Below are 15758 nucleotides of genomic sequence, written 5' to 3'. Positions count from 1 at the left end.
TATCAGGCCTCATTTTCATTTGAGCCTCAGCATTCTCCATTCTTGTTTTATCTAAGCTCTGTCACCATTTTTACATCTGCTACAATGGCTGGAAACTTCATGGCAGGGAGGGGGCAGGAAACAAGCACATCACCACACACAACCCCTTTTTATCTTCAGCCCACAGCCTGAAAGCCTTTGTCCCCCCTGGCCTTTCATCGGATGATCTTTTGAAAGTAAGTCTTTGGTCTAAGCTGTTTGTTCTATTCTTTTAAAAAAAAAAATGTACTTTAAAAATATAAGTTGTTTCTGGGATGAACACAAAGGTGGTCCTGTCCTGGTTACTTACGTGTGCTATGATCTGGATCTGGGATGTCCTCCTGTTGTGGAATGTCCTGCAGGGTATACCATGGTCATTGGTTTCGTAAAATCAGGGCAGCTGTAATACCCATACAGGATTGGGCTCATCAATATCCCTCACGGATGATGAGAGAATTCATCTACTAAACAAGTAGTTAACAATCGCTAGAATAACCCTAATATTCTCATTGGTTCTCTAGGCTAGGCTGGGTAGAATTGTTTCTTTGGTTTGTCATTACCTGGGTGAGTGGCAGACTCCTCAGAAGTCACATACACTTGGTGCCTGAATAAGGACATGACAGAACCAAATGTGAGCCTTGGAGGAGCAGCTGCAGCTGAGGCTGAGCCATCTGAGGGTGGACAACAGTCGCTGTGTGGCAGACTTCTCCTGTGTGGTATATAGTAGTTCTTGCTGTTGTGGCAGTTGGTGGCCCCTGCTCTGGGTAATAGGACCTGCAGCTGAGGCTGAGACATCTGAAGGTAGAGGCTCCTTGTGGTGGGGTGATGCCGGGATGGCCAGGGATGACAGTGGCATGCCTCCTCCATGAGTGGGGTCTTAAGTACAGGGGATGCCCTCAAATGGCCGATGGACTTGAGAACACATTGCAGTCGCTGAAAGTAGTACCTATGTGAAGGACTCCTAAGCAGACTGATAGCAGTTACATGTTTTTTTCTGAGACTTGTGACTGAGGCTGAGTTGACTACCCAAAAAGAACTCCATAAGGAAGAACTTACAGTGGGACAGTGCCAGTACTGTCTTCTGCATCAGCCTCAAGAAAGGAAGCACAAATGACAGAAGATAACCTTCAGACCCAGTCAGTATAACGGATCGGGAAAATCATGTGGATGCAGCCCGTAATGGTCCAGTGCAGGGAACTGTTATAGTCAGGGAATACTCTGACTTTTTTTTTAGCCAGAAAAGCAATATACCTGGAACAGAAATTGTAACCAGGAAACAGTAAAAGCAATGAGATATCCAAAGGTCAGATTCTGAAGACACTTTATGCCAGATTAAGGACCTTGGAACTTTTATATATATGTACCAAATTCTTATTAGATTTATATTAAATAATGAAAACTAATGAAAGATGAAAGGCATCAAGATCAAAGTAAAAGTGAAACTTAATGGAATAGCTAAATGTGTAGAAATGCACAAAACAGTACCCTGGTACTTTCAGAAACATTCCTGATCAGGAGAAAGAGATACTTCTGGAAGTAAACTATAACAGTAATTCCTAACAGAACATACAAAGAATTTACATTTTCTTATAAACTGTCAGGGTTTGTGCTTTGTGATTGTTTTGTTTTGTCTTGTCTTGTTTGTTTGTTTACTTGCTCGTTGGTTTTTGTTTGTTTGTTTGTTTGTTTTTGATGTTTTTTCTTTTTCTTGAGTTCCTGGAACTCACTCCATAGATCACATAGATCAGGCTGACCTTGAACTCACAGAGATCCTCCTGTCTCTGCCTCCTAAATGCTGGGATTAAAGGGATGTACCACTGGTGCTGGGCTGTTTATTTAAGATAATGTCTCTCTCTCTCTTTTTTTTTTTTCCGAGACAGGGTTTCTCTGTATTGTTTTGGAACCTGTCCTGGAACTCGCTCGGTAGACCAGGCTTGGTCTCGAACTCACAGAGATCCCCTGCCTCTGCCTCCCGAGTGCTGGGATTAAAGGCATGCGCCACCACCGCCTGGCAAGATAATGTCTCATTTTATAGTCCAGGCTAGTCTGGAAATATGTAGCTCAGACTGGCCTCAAACTTATATCATTTGTCCTGCCTCGGCTTCCTAAGTGTTGTTGGGATTACAGGTGTGTGCCACCATACCTAGCAATACTGTCTTTGAACTGCTTGAATTGGGGAAATTTTTAAATTTAATTTTGTGTGTATATATTTTGTCTGCATGTATGTATGTGCACCATGTACATACAGTGCATGGGGAGGCCAGAGGAGGGTGTTGGATCCCCTGGAATGGAGTTAGAGATGGTTATGAGCTGCCATATTGATGCTGGGAATTGAAACCTGGTTCTTTGAAAGAGCAGTAAATGCTCTTAACCACTGAGCCATCTCTCTAGTTATGGGAAAAACTTTTAAACAACAAAATGTCTTATAGCCTGGCTTATGAGGCTGTGAGATGGGACACATGGGTTCAGTGTGCATGCTTTGGAAACAGAGAAACTGAATAATAGAAGTGCTCATGCCTCCTCGAGACCAAGGTTGCTTAACTTACAGCAACACAAGGGAAATCAGTACCCATGAGTATCAGGAGCTGGAGATAACAGAGGAAGGACAGCCGACGAGGCTGGGTGTGAGAAAGGTGAGTTGACACCTAGTCCCTTGGATCTGAGGGCTATGTGAGCAGGAGTTAAGGGAGCAGTTAATTCAGCTGGGGTCTCTGCTAGCGATTTTGACTTTGCTGACCCCCATAGTGGGACCTGAGGTAGGAGAGGGTCTGGCAGAGCTATATGATTTGGACTAGACTAAATCAAGCATTGAAGGTGAGAGAAAAAAAAGCAGAGAAGGGCTTGTCTAACTCAGTCAAAAGCAAGCATGGCAAGTGGGATGGCCGTTCTTGTTGTCAACTTGACTATATTTGGAAATAACTAAAATGCAAATGACTGGACACATCTGCATTTTTTTCTTTCTTTTTTGGGGGGTGGGTGGTTTTGAAGTATAGCCTTATTGTCCTGGAACTCCCTTTGTAGACTGTATTGGCTGGCCTCCAACTCACAGAGATGCCTGCCTTTGCCTCCTGAGTGCTGGCATTAAAGGCATGTGCCACCATTGACAAGTGGGGGATTTTTTTTTCTTAATTAAATCATTTGTGGTAGAAGAGCCACTTCTAATCTGGATCTTTGAGGTGGGAGGATCCACCTTTAATGTGGGCCACACCTTCTTCTGGAAGCCTGTATAAAGGACATGGGAGAAGGAAGCTCTCTCTCTGTCTGCCCTCACTGGCAAGTCCATCCCTTCACTGGCATTAGAGCCTACTTCTTCAGGATTCCAGCAAATCTAGCCTCATGTACTGAACAACTACTGGATTCTTAGACCTTCTAATGTTAGACGGCTATTTTTGTATTAGCTGGACCACAGCATGCAAACCATTCTAGTAAATCTTGCACTCATATCTGGTTAATACAGCAAGATTCCTTTCATGGTGGAGCTTTTAGTAAAAGCTGCCGAGTCAGAGCTCACAAGCCTCCCAAAGACATTAAAGCTTGAACAACAGCTCTCAGGAGACATGGCTGGGCAGCATAGATAAAAAAAATGTTATGCTTGTCCCCTTCTCTCACCCCCAGAGTAAGCTGTATTCATTTTCCTACAGGAAAGTATATTGGGTAGGGAGATATTTGCCCTGCTTTTGAGTAGCCAGGTGTGGCTGGCTAAAACTCTATTGATCTGGGGAGCCAAATTGAGAGGTTGGTGTAATAGAGGAGCATGACCCTGCTCCCCTTGGCCCTCTGAGCTCACTAGTTTGTAGGAAGGTGTGTGTTGGGCGCAGGATGAGGAGACATGTAGGTTTACAGAGAGCGTCTGGATGGTAGTGCTAAATAACACTGTCTCCCACCACATCACTGTATAACCTTGCTCCTCTGAGGAAGTTACGTAAACAGCAGACCCTTTCATGTTCTTTTGGACCTACTAAAATATTTTAGTGTCCTTAGCTGTTGAATCCCTAGTCCAGTTGGCACTTGTTTGGAACAGATGCTGGTGGGCCTTCAGAGAACCTGCCCACTCTATAAAAAGGATTCATCACACAATGCTAATTTCTGAGAGGTTTTCAGATTTAGAAATGTATCTGAAGGGCATACAAATATATTCAGAGGAGGAAGCATGGGAAATCAGCCCATACAGGGGTCAGGCAACAACTGAACATTTTGAAGAATTTTGTGGTTAGGTAATACAGGTGCCACCCAACAAGGTCATTGAGAAATTCCTTTAACAGCCTATCTTAAAAAAAATGTGTCACAGCCGGGCGTTGGTGGCGCACGCCTTTAATCCCAGCACTCGGGAGGCAGAGGCAGGCGGATCTCTGTGAGTTTGAAACCAGCCTGGTCTACAGAGTGAGTTCCAGGACAGCCTCCAAAGCCACAGAGAAACCCTGTCTGGAAAAAAACAAAACAAAACAAAACAACAAAAAAAAAGGGAGGGGGTGCAAAAACAAACCACAACAACAAAAACCCATGAGTGTCAACTCAGAAACTAAGAAAATCCCAGTGCCGGGGCTACCTCCCTGAGTTGTTAGTGAGGAGTTGTTGGTTACAGGCCAAAACTGCAAGCTCCTTCCCTACTGGTGTGCTGGTAGGTTGGAGAGCACTGTGCAGACTGCCAGAGGAGAATTCTTACCAATGATCCTGCTCAGCTGTGGATCCCATGTGTTATGCTATCAGCATGTTGTGCCAGATTCAGCCACTGGTTCAGTAGTGGCATGATACATGGGTACAAAAAAACTATGGTCCATTTGAATTTAAGACCCATTCCACAGTGGGGACCCATGCCAGACTCAAAATTGTGGCAAAGGAGGACATAGGTTTTAGTAGAGAAGCTATCTTGTTGAATGAATGATTTACTGTCAGATTGTGTGTGCCCCCTCTACCTTGCTTTTGCTTCCTACCTCCTTGCCCCCCTTTTTTTGAAACAGCATTTCCATCTCAGGCTTGTCTTAAACTCACTATGGCTACAGGTGACCTGGGATTACAGGTGTATGCCCTGATCTGATTTTCAAATTCGTTTCCACTATCTGTGCCTATGTCCAGAGGTTTTTTGCTGTGGTTGGCCTTCATTAACACTGCTTTTCATATTAAAGAATGGTGGTTGTTGCAGAGACACAACTGATCAACTGCTGGGAATAAGTGGGTATTGGGATGTAGCAGCTAATGCTCAGCCCTGAATAGAAGAAAATGGTCATACATCTTTAGCTGTCACACTCACCAAGGTACAGGGAGCACTGTAGACGAAGCGATGGAAAGAATGCCAGAACCAGAGGAAAGGGTAGAGTATGTGAAATTCTCTCCTTTAGGTGATGGCATGGCCATTGCCATCTGGAAGTCAGAGCAGCTGTGATTACTGCATGAGGCCCTCCCTCACAAGATTGGCCCAATAATACTCCCTCATGAGAGGAGGAGAGTCCATAAAGCTACCAATTGTTAGAAGGGGCAGACTGCCTGCAAGTTGCTCATGTTCCTGTAAGTAATCCTAATTAAGCCCATTGGTCATTATGTTAGACTTGGGTGGGATTGTTTCTTTGGTCTGTTGTCCTTCCTGAGTTAAGTAGAAATAATCTCCCCAGGAGAAGCCATTCACTATCCCTAAAGGCCCATGTATCAAACTCATGCCTGTAGGTCTTACGATTGGGTGGCAGAACCTAACAGGAGGTCTTTAGGTCACGGAGGATGTCCTATCAAAGGGGGTTCTTGAGACCCCATCCTTCCTCTTCAACTCCCTAACTTTGGCCATGAGCTGGGTGGTTTTGCTCTACTGTCTGTGCTTGCCGTGATAATACCATGGACTTGGCAGCTAAGATTCAAAATAAGCCTCCTTTCCCCATTAGTTGATTGTATATGGTGTTTGTTACTGTGACGGGAAGCTAACACATGCATGTCTCCACTCATTTTCCAATGGGAGTCCTGAGAGTGCTCTCCACACGGCCACCCCCACAATCTTAGCAGCAGGCTCAGCTCCCTGTTGCTGTGCCTAGTGGAAGGCAATGTACCTGGATAACCAGCTAGAGTCCCTAACTTGGGACCATGCACCAAATTCAGAGCTAAAGGGAGCTGTGGCCTCCACCTTCAAGAGCAACCCAGGCGTCAGTGCTGCGGTGGGAGCTTCATCCTCTCACTTCTCTGGTCCTCAGCACCCAGAGTAGGGAGAGATGTTGCCTGCAGCCTGCCCTGGCCATGCCAAATGAAGAGCACTAGCGCTAGCATAGGGGAGTGTTCTGCCATAACCACACCTCCAACTGACTGCCAGCCACCCTAGAGATGTTTGTGTATATGGCTCAGGATCTGCTCATACATGATCATTGCCATGATCTCCCTCTAAGAGAATACTGACATCAGACCTTTATTTTTCCTTATATTGAGAATTCTTACCAAGGGTGTTGGGGTAGGTGTGAACTAAGGTATTCCATTTCCTAAATGTCTATAATGTCACCACATTCCAGGTTGTCCAGCTCACTCTGCATGTGGTCGATGTACTGATTGATCTCCTTCACTCGTTTACGGTTCCTCATGATCTCATCTTTGTGAATCTGAGGAATGGAAGGAAAGCTACTTACTCAATGTGTGTGACAGCTAACATCATTTACTGAGACTGGAGAGAGAGAAGGAAGATGTTTTCCTCAGACCCCCCCCCACACACACACAACATGCATTGCGGGTCTCTCTGAGGCAGGCAGGAGTTACAGACACAATGAAGTATGTGGGTTTAAGAGTGTGACTGGGCCACACTGTCTTCATTGCGGAATTCTACAATCCTTAATTCTTTTCTGTACTTTGTTTCTGATGGAAATAGCACACTGATTGGTAGTTGGAAGCCAGTCTGCTGAGTGGTTGGCATTCGTTACCTTGTCTAATAGATGTGCACACCAAGAGTTGATTCCAGTCACCAGCTCATCTTCTCGGTTGTCAATCTTCAGGAGGTGAATGTCATGCGACGCCCCGACAGCATTAACAGTTGTGTCTTTGTCAACAAAAAGCTGGAAAGTAAGAAGGTCCAAATGAGATTCGTGTGTGTCATTATGCCCTGAGCACAAGGTGAGGGAGTTGAATAGAAACTAGGCCCCTGGGGATGCCCAGGCTGTGTGGCACACCTAGTGGAGAGCCCATACTGTATCAGTCACTTCATGCCAGCTCATTCCTGGACAATAGCCTGCTCCCCAACCTGAGCCATGGCAGCTGTCATGCTGTGGTCCCCATCAAAAGCATGTTTTCTCTAGGGAGATGGCAGGTGGTTAGCCAAGCCGGCCTCATTAGGCATATCAGTTCTCACACAGCCTGTTTCTAGGTAGTCTTAAACCTCTGCTAGTCAGGTCTGGCTGGGTCTCTGGGCTGTTCTAACCCTGGGCCCTGTGAGTGGATAGGTGTCCACCTCCTGTTTGTCTCTGTCAACAGAATCAAGCTTTGCATTTCACTGTGGTCTGCTTTGCCTTGGCTTGTTCCTGGCACTGTATGGTTCTTACAGAAAGCTGGTACAGTCACTTACCTTCTAGTGAGCCTGGCTGGCTCTAGATGCACTCAGGTGGCAATGGGGGAAATGTATCCCAGTCGGGCGAGGGAAGCTTGCTAAAGCTCTGAGGAAGCAGTGCCCCACTCTGAGCCCAAGGTACCATGAACACAAGAATAGCAAAGGCCCTGGGTGTCTTCTGTTGAGAAACTGCAGCTACAGCATACACAGGGGAGCACCAGTTATCTGCAGTGCATGGGGTTCCAGGTTTTGCAGGGTTTGACTTTGGACTATCTACATGGTCTTTATATCACTCCTACAACCAGGAAATCTGAAATCCCAGATGCACCAAAATCTGTTTGGATTTTTGGGTCAGAGATACACAACGGTACTTTGTTTTGCCTCATTTTCTGGAGTATCAGCCTAATTTGGAGACAGCTCCAAAAATAATCTGTCTGATCTTAAAATGTAATGTTCCTACAAAAGGAAGTATTCTTTGATCAAATATTTGGGGGATCCAACACCTCCAAGCTCTCAAAGGAATATTCCAGAGGCACAAAGTGTCTTGAATGCTGTACAAAGTCATGTAGACAACAACCTGCTTGATTCTCTCTCCTGCCTTCTCTCTCAACTGAACTGGCCAGAGACTTCATTTCAGAACAGTGTCTGTGGGATGCCGGTTCACCCCAGAATCCCATGTGAGAAAAGCCAGATTATCTGATGTACGACAATGGATCAGTACAGTTACATCATAGAAATGACAGGAAGTCATTTAATTACTTCCCTACTCAGGCAGTAGGCCAGGCTCTGGTCAGGATCAGAAGATGAAAACCTACCAGTCCACACTGAGGGCTCAGGAGTAAGTAATCTAATAATAGACTTCCTTTGTTTTTGTACCTTTATCTCAAAAAGTATATTTAAACAAGAAACAAAGACAATATGAATTTTCCCCATAAACTCTGCTTTCTTATTACAGTATATTATACATATCATTCCATTATGCACAAATTAAGACTTTGTGCAACTGAACATCTTAAGTTTCAAATAGCTTAGGAAAGAACAGACTATCATTAAGACTATGACTTTAAAACTGGACAGTGGTAGTGCGCACCTTTAGTCCCAGCACTTGGGAGACAGAGGCAAGTAGATCTCTGTGAGTTGGAGGCCAGCCTGGTCTATAGAGCTAGTTTCAGTACTGTTTCACAGAGAAACCCTGTCTTGAAAAAACAAAGTAAAAGACTATCACTAAAAGGTTCTGACCTTAAGTCTCTGCTAGATTGCTTCACTGAATCCCTTCTTTGTTAAAGGAAAAACGTGTGATGAGAACCCATCCACTTAGACTAAGGAATAAAACAGTGTTACTAACCCGACCAGAGTCAAGGTCAAGTCATTTAAACAAACAGATTCACTCTTTAAACATTGTATCAACCACAGCTGGTTCCTCAATGAAATGAAAGTTTCCTGCAACTTTAGGTTTTACTTGAAAACAAAACAAAACAAAAAAAACCCCACATTTTGTAAAGATTACTTGATTTTCCAGATCATAGGTTACACTGAGATCATATCCCATCAGGGAGAAGCAAACACAGACACTGAACATTCATATACACCTACGTATGCTCCAGCTCGCCATCAAAAACTTGAGTGTCAACCAGCACTAAGTGCACCAACACTTATGTCCCAACTAGTGCCCTAGGAATTAAAGAACAAGGAAGACTTTCAGGTTCTGAAATGTCTCTCAGACACTTCATATTCAGCTTGGAGATCAGTTCACTGGGTTCTCCAAGCAGCAAACCCTATCTTCAAATGCTGACTGTCCTGCCACAGCCCCAGAGGGGAGTCTTGAAATATGAGTCTTGGTTTTCTTGTCCTGGGCTGGCATATATCCTCCATGGTGTGGCTCCACAGAAATTCCACTAGGAGTGTTTGCAAGACCAGAGAACCATCACTCTGTGGTACACTTACAGGCAATCTTCACTGTGGATGGATGGTGACTAACAAACTTGTTTGCAGTCTCCAATGCAGCTTGATGAGCATCTTCAGCTTATCAAGCATGTGAACATTCTCCAGCCAATGGGATACACACAATAAGCTCTCCACTCTGGAGATACTCAGAATTGTGGAATAGGGGCTGTGAGCTCCAGTATTTCCAACTCAGCAGCCACATCAGAAAAGTAGCCTGCCCAGTTCTCTCTGGATGTTTCGAGGCCAAGCCTTCTCTGGAGACAAAAGCAGCAACATTCCCTTCGTGATCTACAACCACAGCACGCACTGTGTTCCAAATGCCAATTCATTTTCTTTCTTTCCTTCTTTTTTGTTTGCTTTTTGTTTTTTGAGATGGTTTCTCTGTGTAGTCCTGGCTATCCTGGAATGAAATCTGTAGACCAGGCTGGCTTCAAACTTAAAGATCTGTCTGCCTCTGCCTCCTGAGGGCTGGGATTAAAGGCATCTCACCACTGCCCAGCTACCTCTTGTTCCTTTTAAGTGCAGCTAAATTGAATCTGTGGTCCTGGTGTTAGGAGGGCAAGAGGGTATCCCATGATCAACTGCCCATCCATGGCTTCTCTAACTAATTCAACCTGCTGAGAACTTACTCTTCTGCCCTTCACACAAGAGTCTGTTTGCAACTGAGTCTGTATTCCTGAATCCATTCAGTGCTCTAACTGCTCCAAAATTTCAGGACTTTCCACCCATTATTCAGGTGCCACACTAAATTTCTTCTAAGACTTTTAGATTAGACCCTCTCCCTGCACTTGTAGGCACAGCCTCAGTTCTACCAGAGCACAGTCACTGTACCTGTTGGCTTTGCAATGGCCCCTTATGAGCTCATTTGCATTCTTGTTTATATTTTTTGGCTTCAGACTGAGAACTATGGCCTGGACCTGCATGCACCAACGCAAAGCTCCTTTCTCTTCAAAGCTTTGTTTCTATTTCCTTGACATTAGTTTATCAGCGGATGCCCGAGATGATCTGGAAGGGGTCCTGCAGAACTCATCCCCTTCTCCACAGTTGTTCTCCAATATTAGCTATCAGGAAAGAGCACCCTCCCATCCGAGAGTAATGCAGAAGAAGAATTCTCCCACGGCAGTGCAGAGTACACACTGCCCTGAGCTTCAGAAATAAGTACAGCCCCAGCATCAACTCTAGCATTTCTTTAGCACTTCTTGGGAATTTGCAGTTCCTTGCATGGACCAGACCTGAGCACTGACCCAGCTCTTGCAGCTGCACTCCTGTATGGATGTCCAGAGTTCCTAAGAGTGCAGGTGACAACCCTTCTTTCTGTTGGCTCTGAGCTCTCTCTTCAGCTTGGAGTATTGAATTTTCTGCCCAGGTTGGAGGACACAAATACAGGAAAGCTGGGCCAGGAGTGTGGCATGGCCAACAGTATTTGGCTTTGGAAACATCCTAAGTCATGTGACTTTTCGATCATGATCTGTGCAACAACCTCTGGGTAGCAGAAACCAGATTGCTTTCATCCTCAGCCCTCTTCCTCTTCTGGACCATTCTGGCCATAGGCCCAGGAAACATTTTGTTGAGCCAATCTGCCTGGGTCCAAATCACAGCTCCACTGCTATAATCTCTGTGCTTCACTTTCCTTGTCTGTATGGAAACCTGGTGGTGCTCACTCTCCATATCTACCTGGAGATTAAAGGGGCTGTTTTGTGCCAAGCCTTCTTGGCAGGCTGGCTCTTAGAGGCTACAGCATACACCAGCTATTGCTGTGGTCATACTTTCTCATAGTCAATGTTTTTCTCCTGAGAAAACAGGCTATTTCATTGCTTCAGCAAAGGACACCTGTGGGTGTCTGAGGATTTCTTATCTATGACTGAATATTCCTAAGAAGAGGCTTTCACTGGCTCTCTCCCAGGAGGTTTTGTTTTGGTTTGGTTTGGTTTTTCAAGACAGGGTTTCTCTGTGGCTTTGGAGGCTGTCCTGGAACTAGCTCTTGTAGACCAGGCTGGTCTCGAACTCACAGAGATCCGCCTGCCTCTGCCTCCTGAGTGCTGGGATTAAAGGCATGCGCCACCATCACCTGGCTTGTTTTTGTTTTTGTTTTGTTTTGTTTTGTTTTGTTGAGATAGAGTTTCTCTGTGTAACCCAGGCTGTCCTGGAACTCAGAGATCCATTTACCTGTGCTGGGATTAAAGGCACGAGCCACCACTGCCTGAGGCTTTGAAGGCAGTAATCTACTCCAGTCTTGCTAGTGAATCTAAGAATCCTTTAGCAGAGATGCAGAGCCCCATGGCCTGGTACCATGGGCACCCCCAAAATGCCTGCCAGCTGTGGTGAATAGGGAAGGGTGCGGTGCTGACTACGGTTACAAGTCCAGCACTGTCTGTCAGACTTGAGTCAGAGTTCAGACTCTTGTCCTCACTGGCTGTGCCATTCTCACCGTGCACCCATGAGCCTGCCCAGTGTTCTCATTCATAACCTCAAGTGGAAATGGTGCTACTTTGGTGAGGAAATGAGGTCAACGGGCTGGATGGTGGTGATCCTCTAATGAAGAAACTGTTGCCAGATACTACAGTGGCAGACTGTGCCACCTGGGTGAGGGGGCAAGCTGATCTGCCTCTCTGCCGATGGTCCCTGGGGCCATATATCACTGTGTTACAGTCACTCGGGAGTGAGCATGGCTCAGTGATGTTCACTGGGTGTCACAAGCCTAAAAACTCTACCACCCCATGAGTACTGTCAGAGACTTTCAGAACGTCTCAGAGGAGACTTGCTTCTGGGTAGGGCAGGGTAGTGTTTTCTTGTCTGGTCAACAATGAGCTCTGTAAGTGGCTTGTGGATAGGGTTGGTGTGACGGTGGCCCTGCCGAGTGCTGCTGTGTTGGGTGTCTGTCCCAGCCTCAGAACAGAGGCTATGGGGTCAAGGCTGCTGGCCTTCTATCTGCACAGCTCAGCCCAGCTCCTGATACAGTAAAGATTTAGTGAATATACCTTTTCATCCACTCAGCTCCAAGATCACTCCCAGCTGCCATGCTAGATGCTCCTGCTGGCACAAGTGGTCCATTGCAATGAGAAGATCATTTCTGTCCTCCCTCATGGACTTTTGTAAAATATGAATAATTGTGGAAACAAATCAACATGAACCAGAGTTTAAAACTGTGACCTGGCTGATGGGGAGTGAAAAGGGGACAGTAGTTTAAGGGGTGCTAAGGAAAGGCCCCTCCAGAGAGCTAGCTAGCACTTGAACCGAGAACTAAATGTCAAGGACAAGAAAAGCACATAGAGATTGAGGAGTGAGCATGTCTGCAAGACAGAATGTGTCCTGGCTGGTTTTATGTCAACTTGATATAAACTAGAGTCATTAGAGAGGACAGAACCTCAATTGAAAAAAACGCCTCCATAAGATAGTGCTATAAGGCATTTTCTTAATTAGTGATCAGTGGGGGAGGGCACAGTCCATTGTGGGTGGTGCCATCCCTGGGGAGGTAGTCCTGGGTTCTCTAGGAAAGTATGAGGAGTAAGCAGCTCCATGGTCTCTGCAACAGCTTCAGCAACAGGTCCCTGCCCTGCTTGAGTCTCTGCCTTGACTTCCCTCAGTACTAGGTTATAACCTGAGGGCTATATGATGACATAAACCCTTTCCTCCCTAAGTTGCCTTGGTCGTGTGGCCTCATCACAGCAACAGAAACCCTAACTAAGACAGATGTCAGTTGAAAGGTGCAAGCCCGACAGAAGGGAGTACCCAGAGGCTGGTTACTGAGCATCAGAACCTGGGGTGGGGCTGCCAAGGGAGGCAGGCCTACAACTCTCTCTAAGATCATGGCAAGCTGGGAGGGGCGAGGATTGTGTGGTCTGGGTTTCCAGAGGATCCACCTGTCTGTATATGGAGAACAGTCTATAAGAGGGCGGCAAGGAGCCAACTGGAACATGGCCTGGTGATAGCATAGTGCTGGAGAGCAGCTGAGGAACTCAGTAGTGTATGAACAAAAGCTGGCCCCTGAGGGGGAAGTATTGGGACCTGTGCCCATTCATTGTTGCCTGGATCCCTTTCCTAAAGGCATTCATATGCTGCTGCTGGAGCTCAGGGTGGACTCAAAGATGCCTCCTTAGTATAGACCGATGATGGATCCCCAGTATTCATCACTATCTACCCTGGTGGAAACGGGGGTGGTGTGGTACTGGGCCAGACATGAAGCTTTCAGGTATACCAATGTTGCAACTCTTGCTATAGACACGGTATGGTTCTGACACCTGAGGGAGATCTCTGGTCTTTACCTCTGTGTACAACGGCTTCCTTAAAAAGTGTCAGAAGACCCCACAGAAAACAGCTTGTAACCACCTGGTTATCCCAACTGTAACCACCTGACCATCCTCAACTGTAGGCATCTTGTTAGCCTGTTTCATCAGTTGGTATTCCTGCACAGCAGGCTACTGTCTCCTTCAGGAGGCTCCAGGAGCTGGTCGTGCTTAGGCAAAGCTGTGAGTTGGCTGTACTTCACCTATCTACTCTCTGGCCCCAACAATGTCCACGGCGCCCGGTCCTTCTGCCCATACTCACTGCCCGCACGTCATCAGGCAAGTCCTCATCCATCTCGCCCTTGAGAATCTTCTCCAGGGTGTTGATGGCGATCTCCAGGAGCTTCTCGTGGTGATGGTTCTCCAAGTCTCGGCACTGAGCCATCCTGCAGTTGTGAGTTAAAGCTGGGGCAGAACAGGCCAGGTGTCTCTCACCTGTGATTGGGCCTCTGCTAAACAAGGCCATGCAGTCTCCACTAGACAGACTAGTTTCTAAGACAGTGCTTCTCAACCTTCCCAAGGCTGCAACCCTTTACTACAGTTCCTCATGTTGGGGTGACCCCAACCATAATATTTTGTTGTTACTACATAACTGTTAAGAGTCATAAATATCTGACATTCAGGATATCTAATGTACAGAATATCTGATGTTACCCCTGCTGTAAGGGTTCAAGATCTGCCTTGAGATGCTAAGAGGCATCATGGCCATCAAGCTGTCACCAACATGCATCAAAGCTCAGGTGCCTTCCCATGGGGTGAGGTAGGTCTCATCACAGAAAGGATATAGACTTTGGACATTTTCAATAAATAGTCCCACCAAGTCAGTGATGTTTCTTTCAAATATGTTTATAGCCTCCTGGAAATGATAGAGAAGATAGTCAATATGTGTATCGACATCCTTGGCACCACCTCAAATCACAGACCCTTAGAGGGAAAGACCACCCCCTTGACTTTGTAGGGCAGATGGATAAAGATTGACCCTCCCTTTCCAGAGCTCTGCTGCTCTCCAGTGTCAACTCACTACTCCCTGAATGTTTATGTTGTCAATGTTTTTTTAAAGAGTTACTTATTATATGTATATGAGTATTTTGCCTACATGTATGTATGTGTACTGTGTGCATGCCTGGTGCCTGCAGAAGTCAGGAGGCAGCATCAGATTCCCTAGAACTGGAGTTACAGTTGAGACCTGCCATGTGGGGGTCTGTGATCCAAATCCAGGTCCTCTGCAAGAGCTATAAGTGCTTTTGACCAGTGAGCCATCTTACCAGCTACTGCTACTGGGATTTAAATTTTTTATATTACATTTGTGTGTGTGTGTGTGTACACGTGGAGATCAGAGGACAATTTGGAGGAATCAGTTCTTCCACCATGTGGATCCCAGGGATCAAACTCAGATCGTCAGGCTTAGTGGTTAGAGCTCTTACCCACTAAGCAAGAGCATCCTGCAGCCCTGTCACTGAGCCTTTTACCTAGGTAGCTGCCCCTGCTAGGAGCCCATATCCTGGTCCCAGTCCCACCCCCCCCAATGGACTCCTTCTTTTAGGCCTCTTAGCAGGATGTGTCCATCATCTTCACAAAAGCAGTAGAGGGAGATCTCAAGAGCCAGCTCAACTCCAGGGACACCATTTAATCTCTCTGTGAGAGAGGTTTTCTGTGTAGTGTCATGGTGGTTAGTGGGGTAAATTAGCTACATCACCCAAATGATTTACCAAGTATCTATGAAAGCCAGCACCTTGGGTAAGTGCTGGCTGTTACCCTAGACTTCATCAGCTAGCTGCTGTTCCCAGTACTTAGCAGAGCACTTGAGGCCTAAACAGATCTCAATGTTGTTGAGAAAGCGGTAGAAGAATGTGATTGTGAAGCTTATTCCCCTGGAAGACTCTTTCCATGACTTTCCACTGACCTCCAGCACTACAAGTTGAGCCCATGGATGGATGAACACCGGGCATCCACAGGAGCCCAAGGCCTATCTGCAGTCTGTGAAAACGAGCCCATTCTCACTGTGTGTGAGC

At 46.0% G+C, this 15758-nt stretch overlaps 1 protein-coding gene and 1 pseudogene across 3 annotated transcripts in view; both read right to left on the bottom strand.

The window, feature by feature from the left end:
* Positions 1-6381: 6381 nt before the first annotated feature.
* The window catches only part of Drc3 (dynein regulatory complex subunit 3), a 39596-nt gene continuing 30219 nt past the window's right edge, over positions 6382-15758 (bottom strand). For all 3 annotated transcript variants that reach the window (XM_040748769.1, XM_040748767.1, XM_040748768.1), the window contains exons 11-14: positions 14532-14602; positions 14009-14132; positions 6900-7031; positions 6382-6584 (exon numbers count right to left, since the gene is read on the bottom strand). In XM_040748769.1, coding sequence (XP_040604703.1) covers positions 6468-6584; positions 6900-7031; positions 14009-14132; positions 14532-14602 — 444 coding nt within the window. In that variant the 3' untranslated portion in view covers positions 6382-6467. The remainder of the gene's footprint in view (positions 6585-6899; positions 7032-14008; positions 14133-14531; positions 14603-15758) is intronic.
* LOC121141349 lies at positions 7038-9812 on the bottom strand (annotated as a pseudogene).

This window comes from Mesocricetus auratus, unplaced genomic scaffold, assembly GCF_017639785.1.
Source record: "Mesocricetus auratus isolate SY011 unplaced genomic scaffold, BCM_Maur_2.0 Super-Scaffold_100007, whole genome shotgun sequence".
Lineage (NCBI taxonomy): Eukaryota > Metazoa > Chordata > Mammalia > Rodentia > Cricetidae > Mesocricetus > Mesocricetus auratus.
Note: the sequence above shows the minus strand (reverse complement) of the source record. Positions and strands in the feature narration are given on the sequence as shown.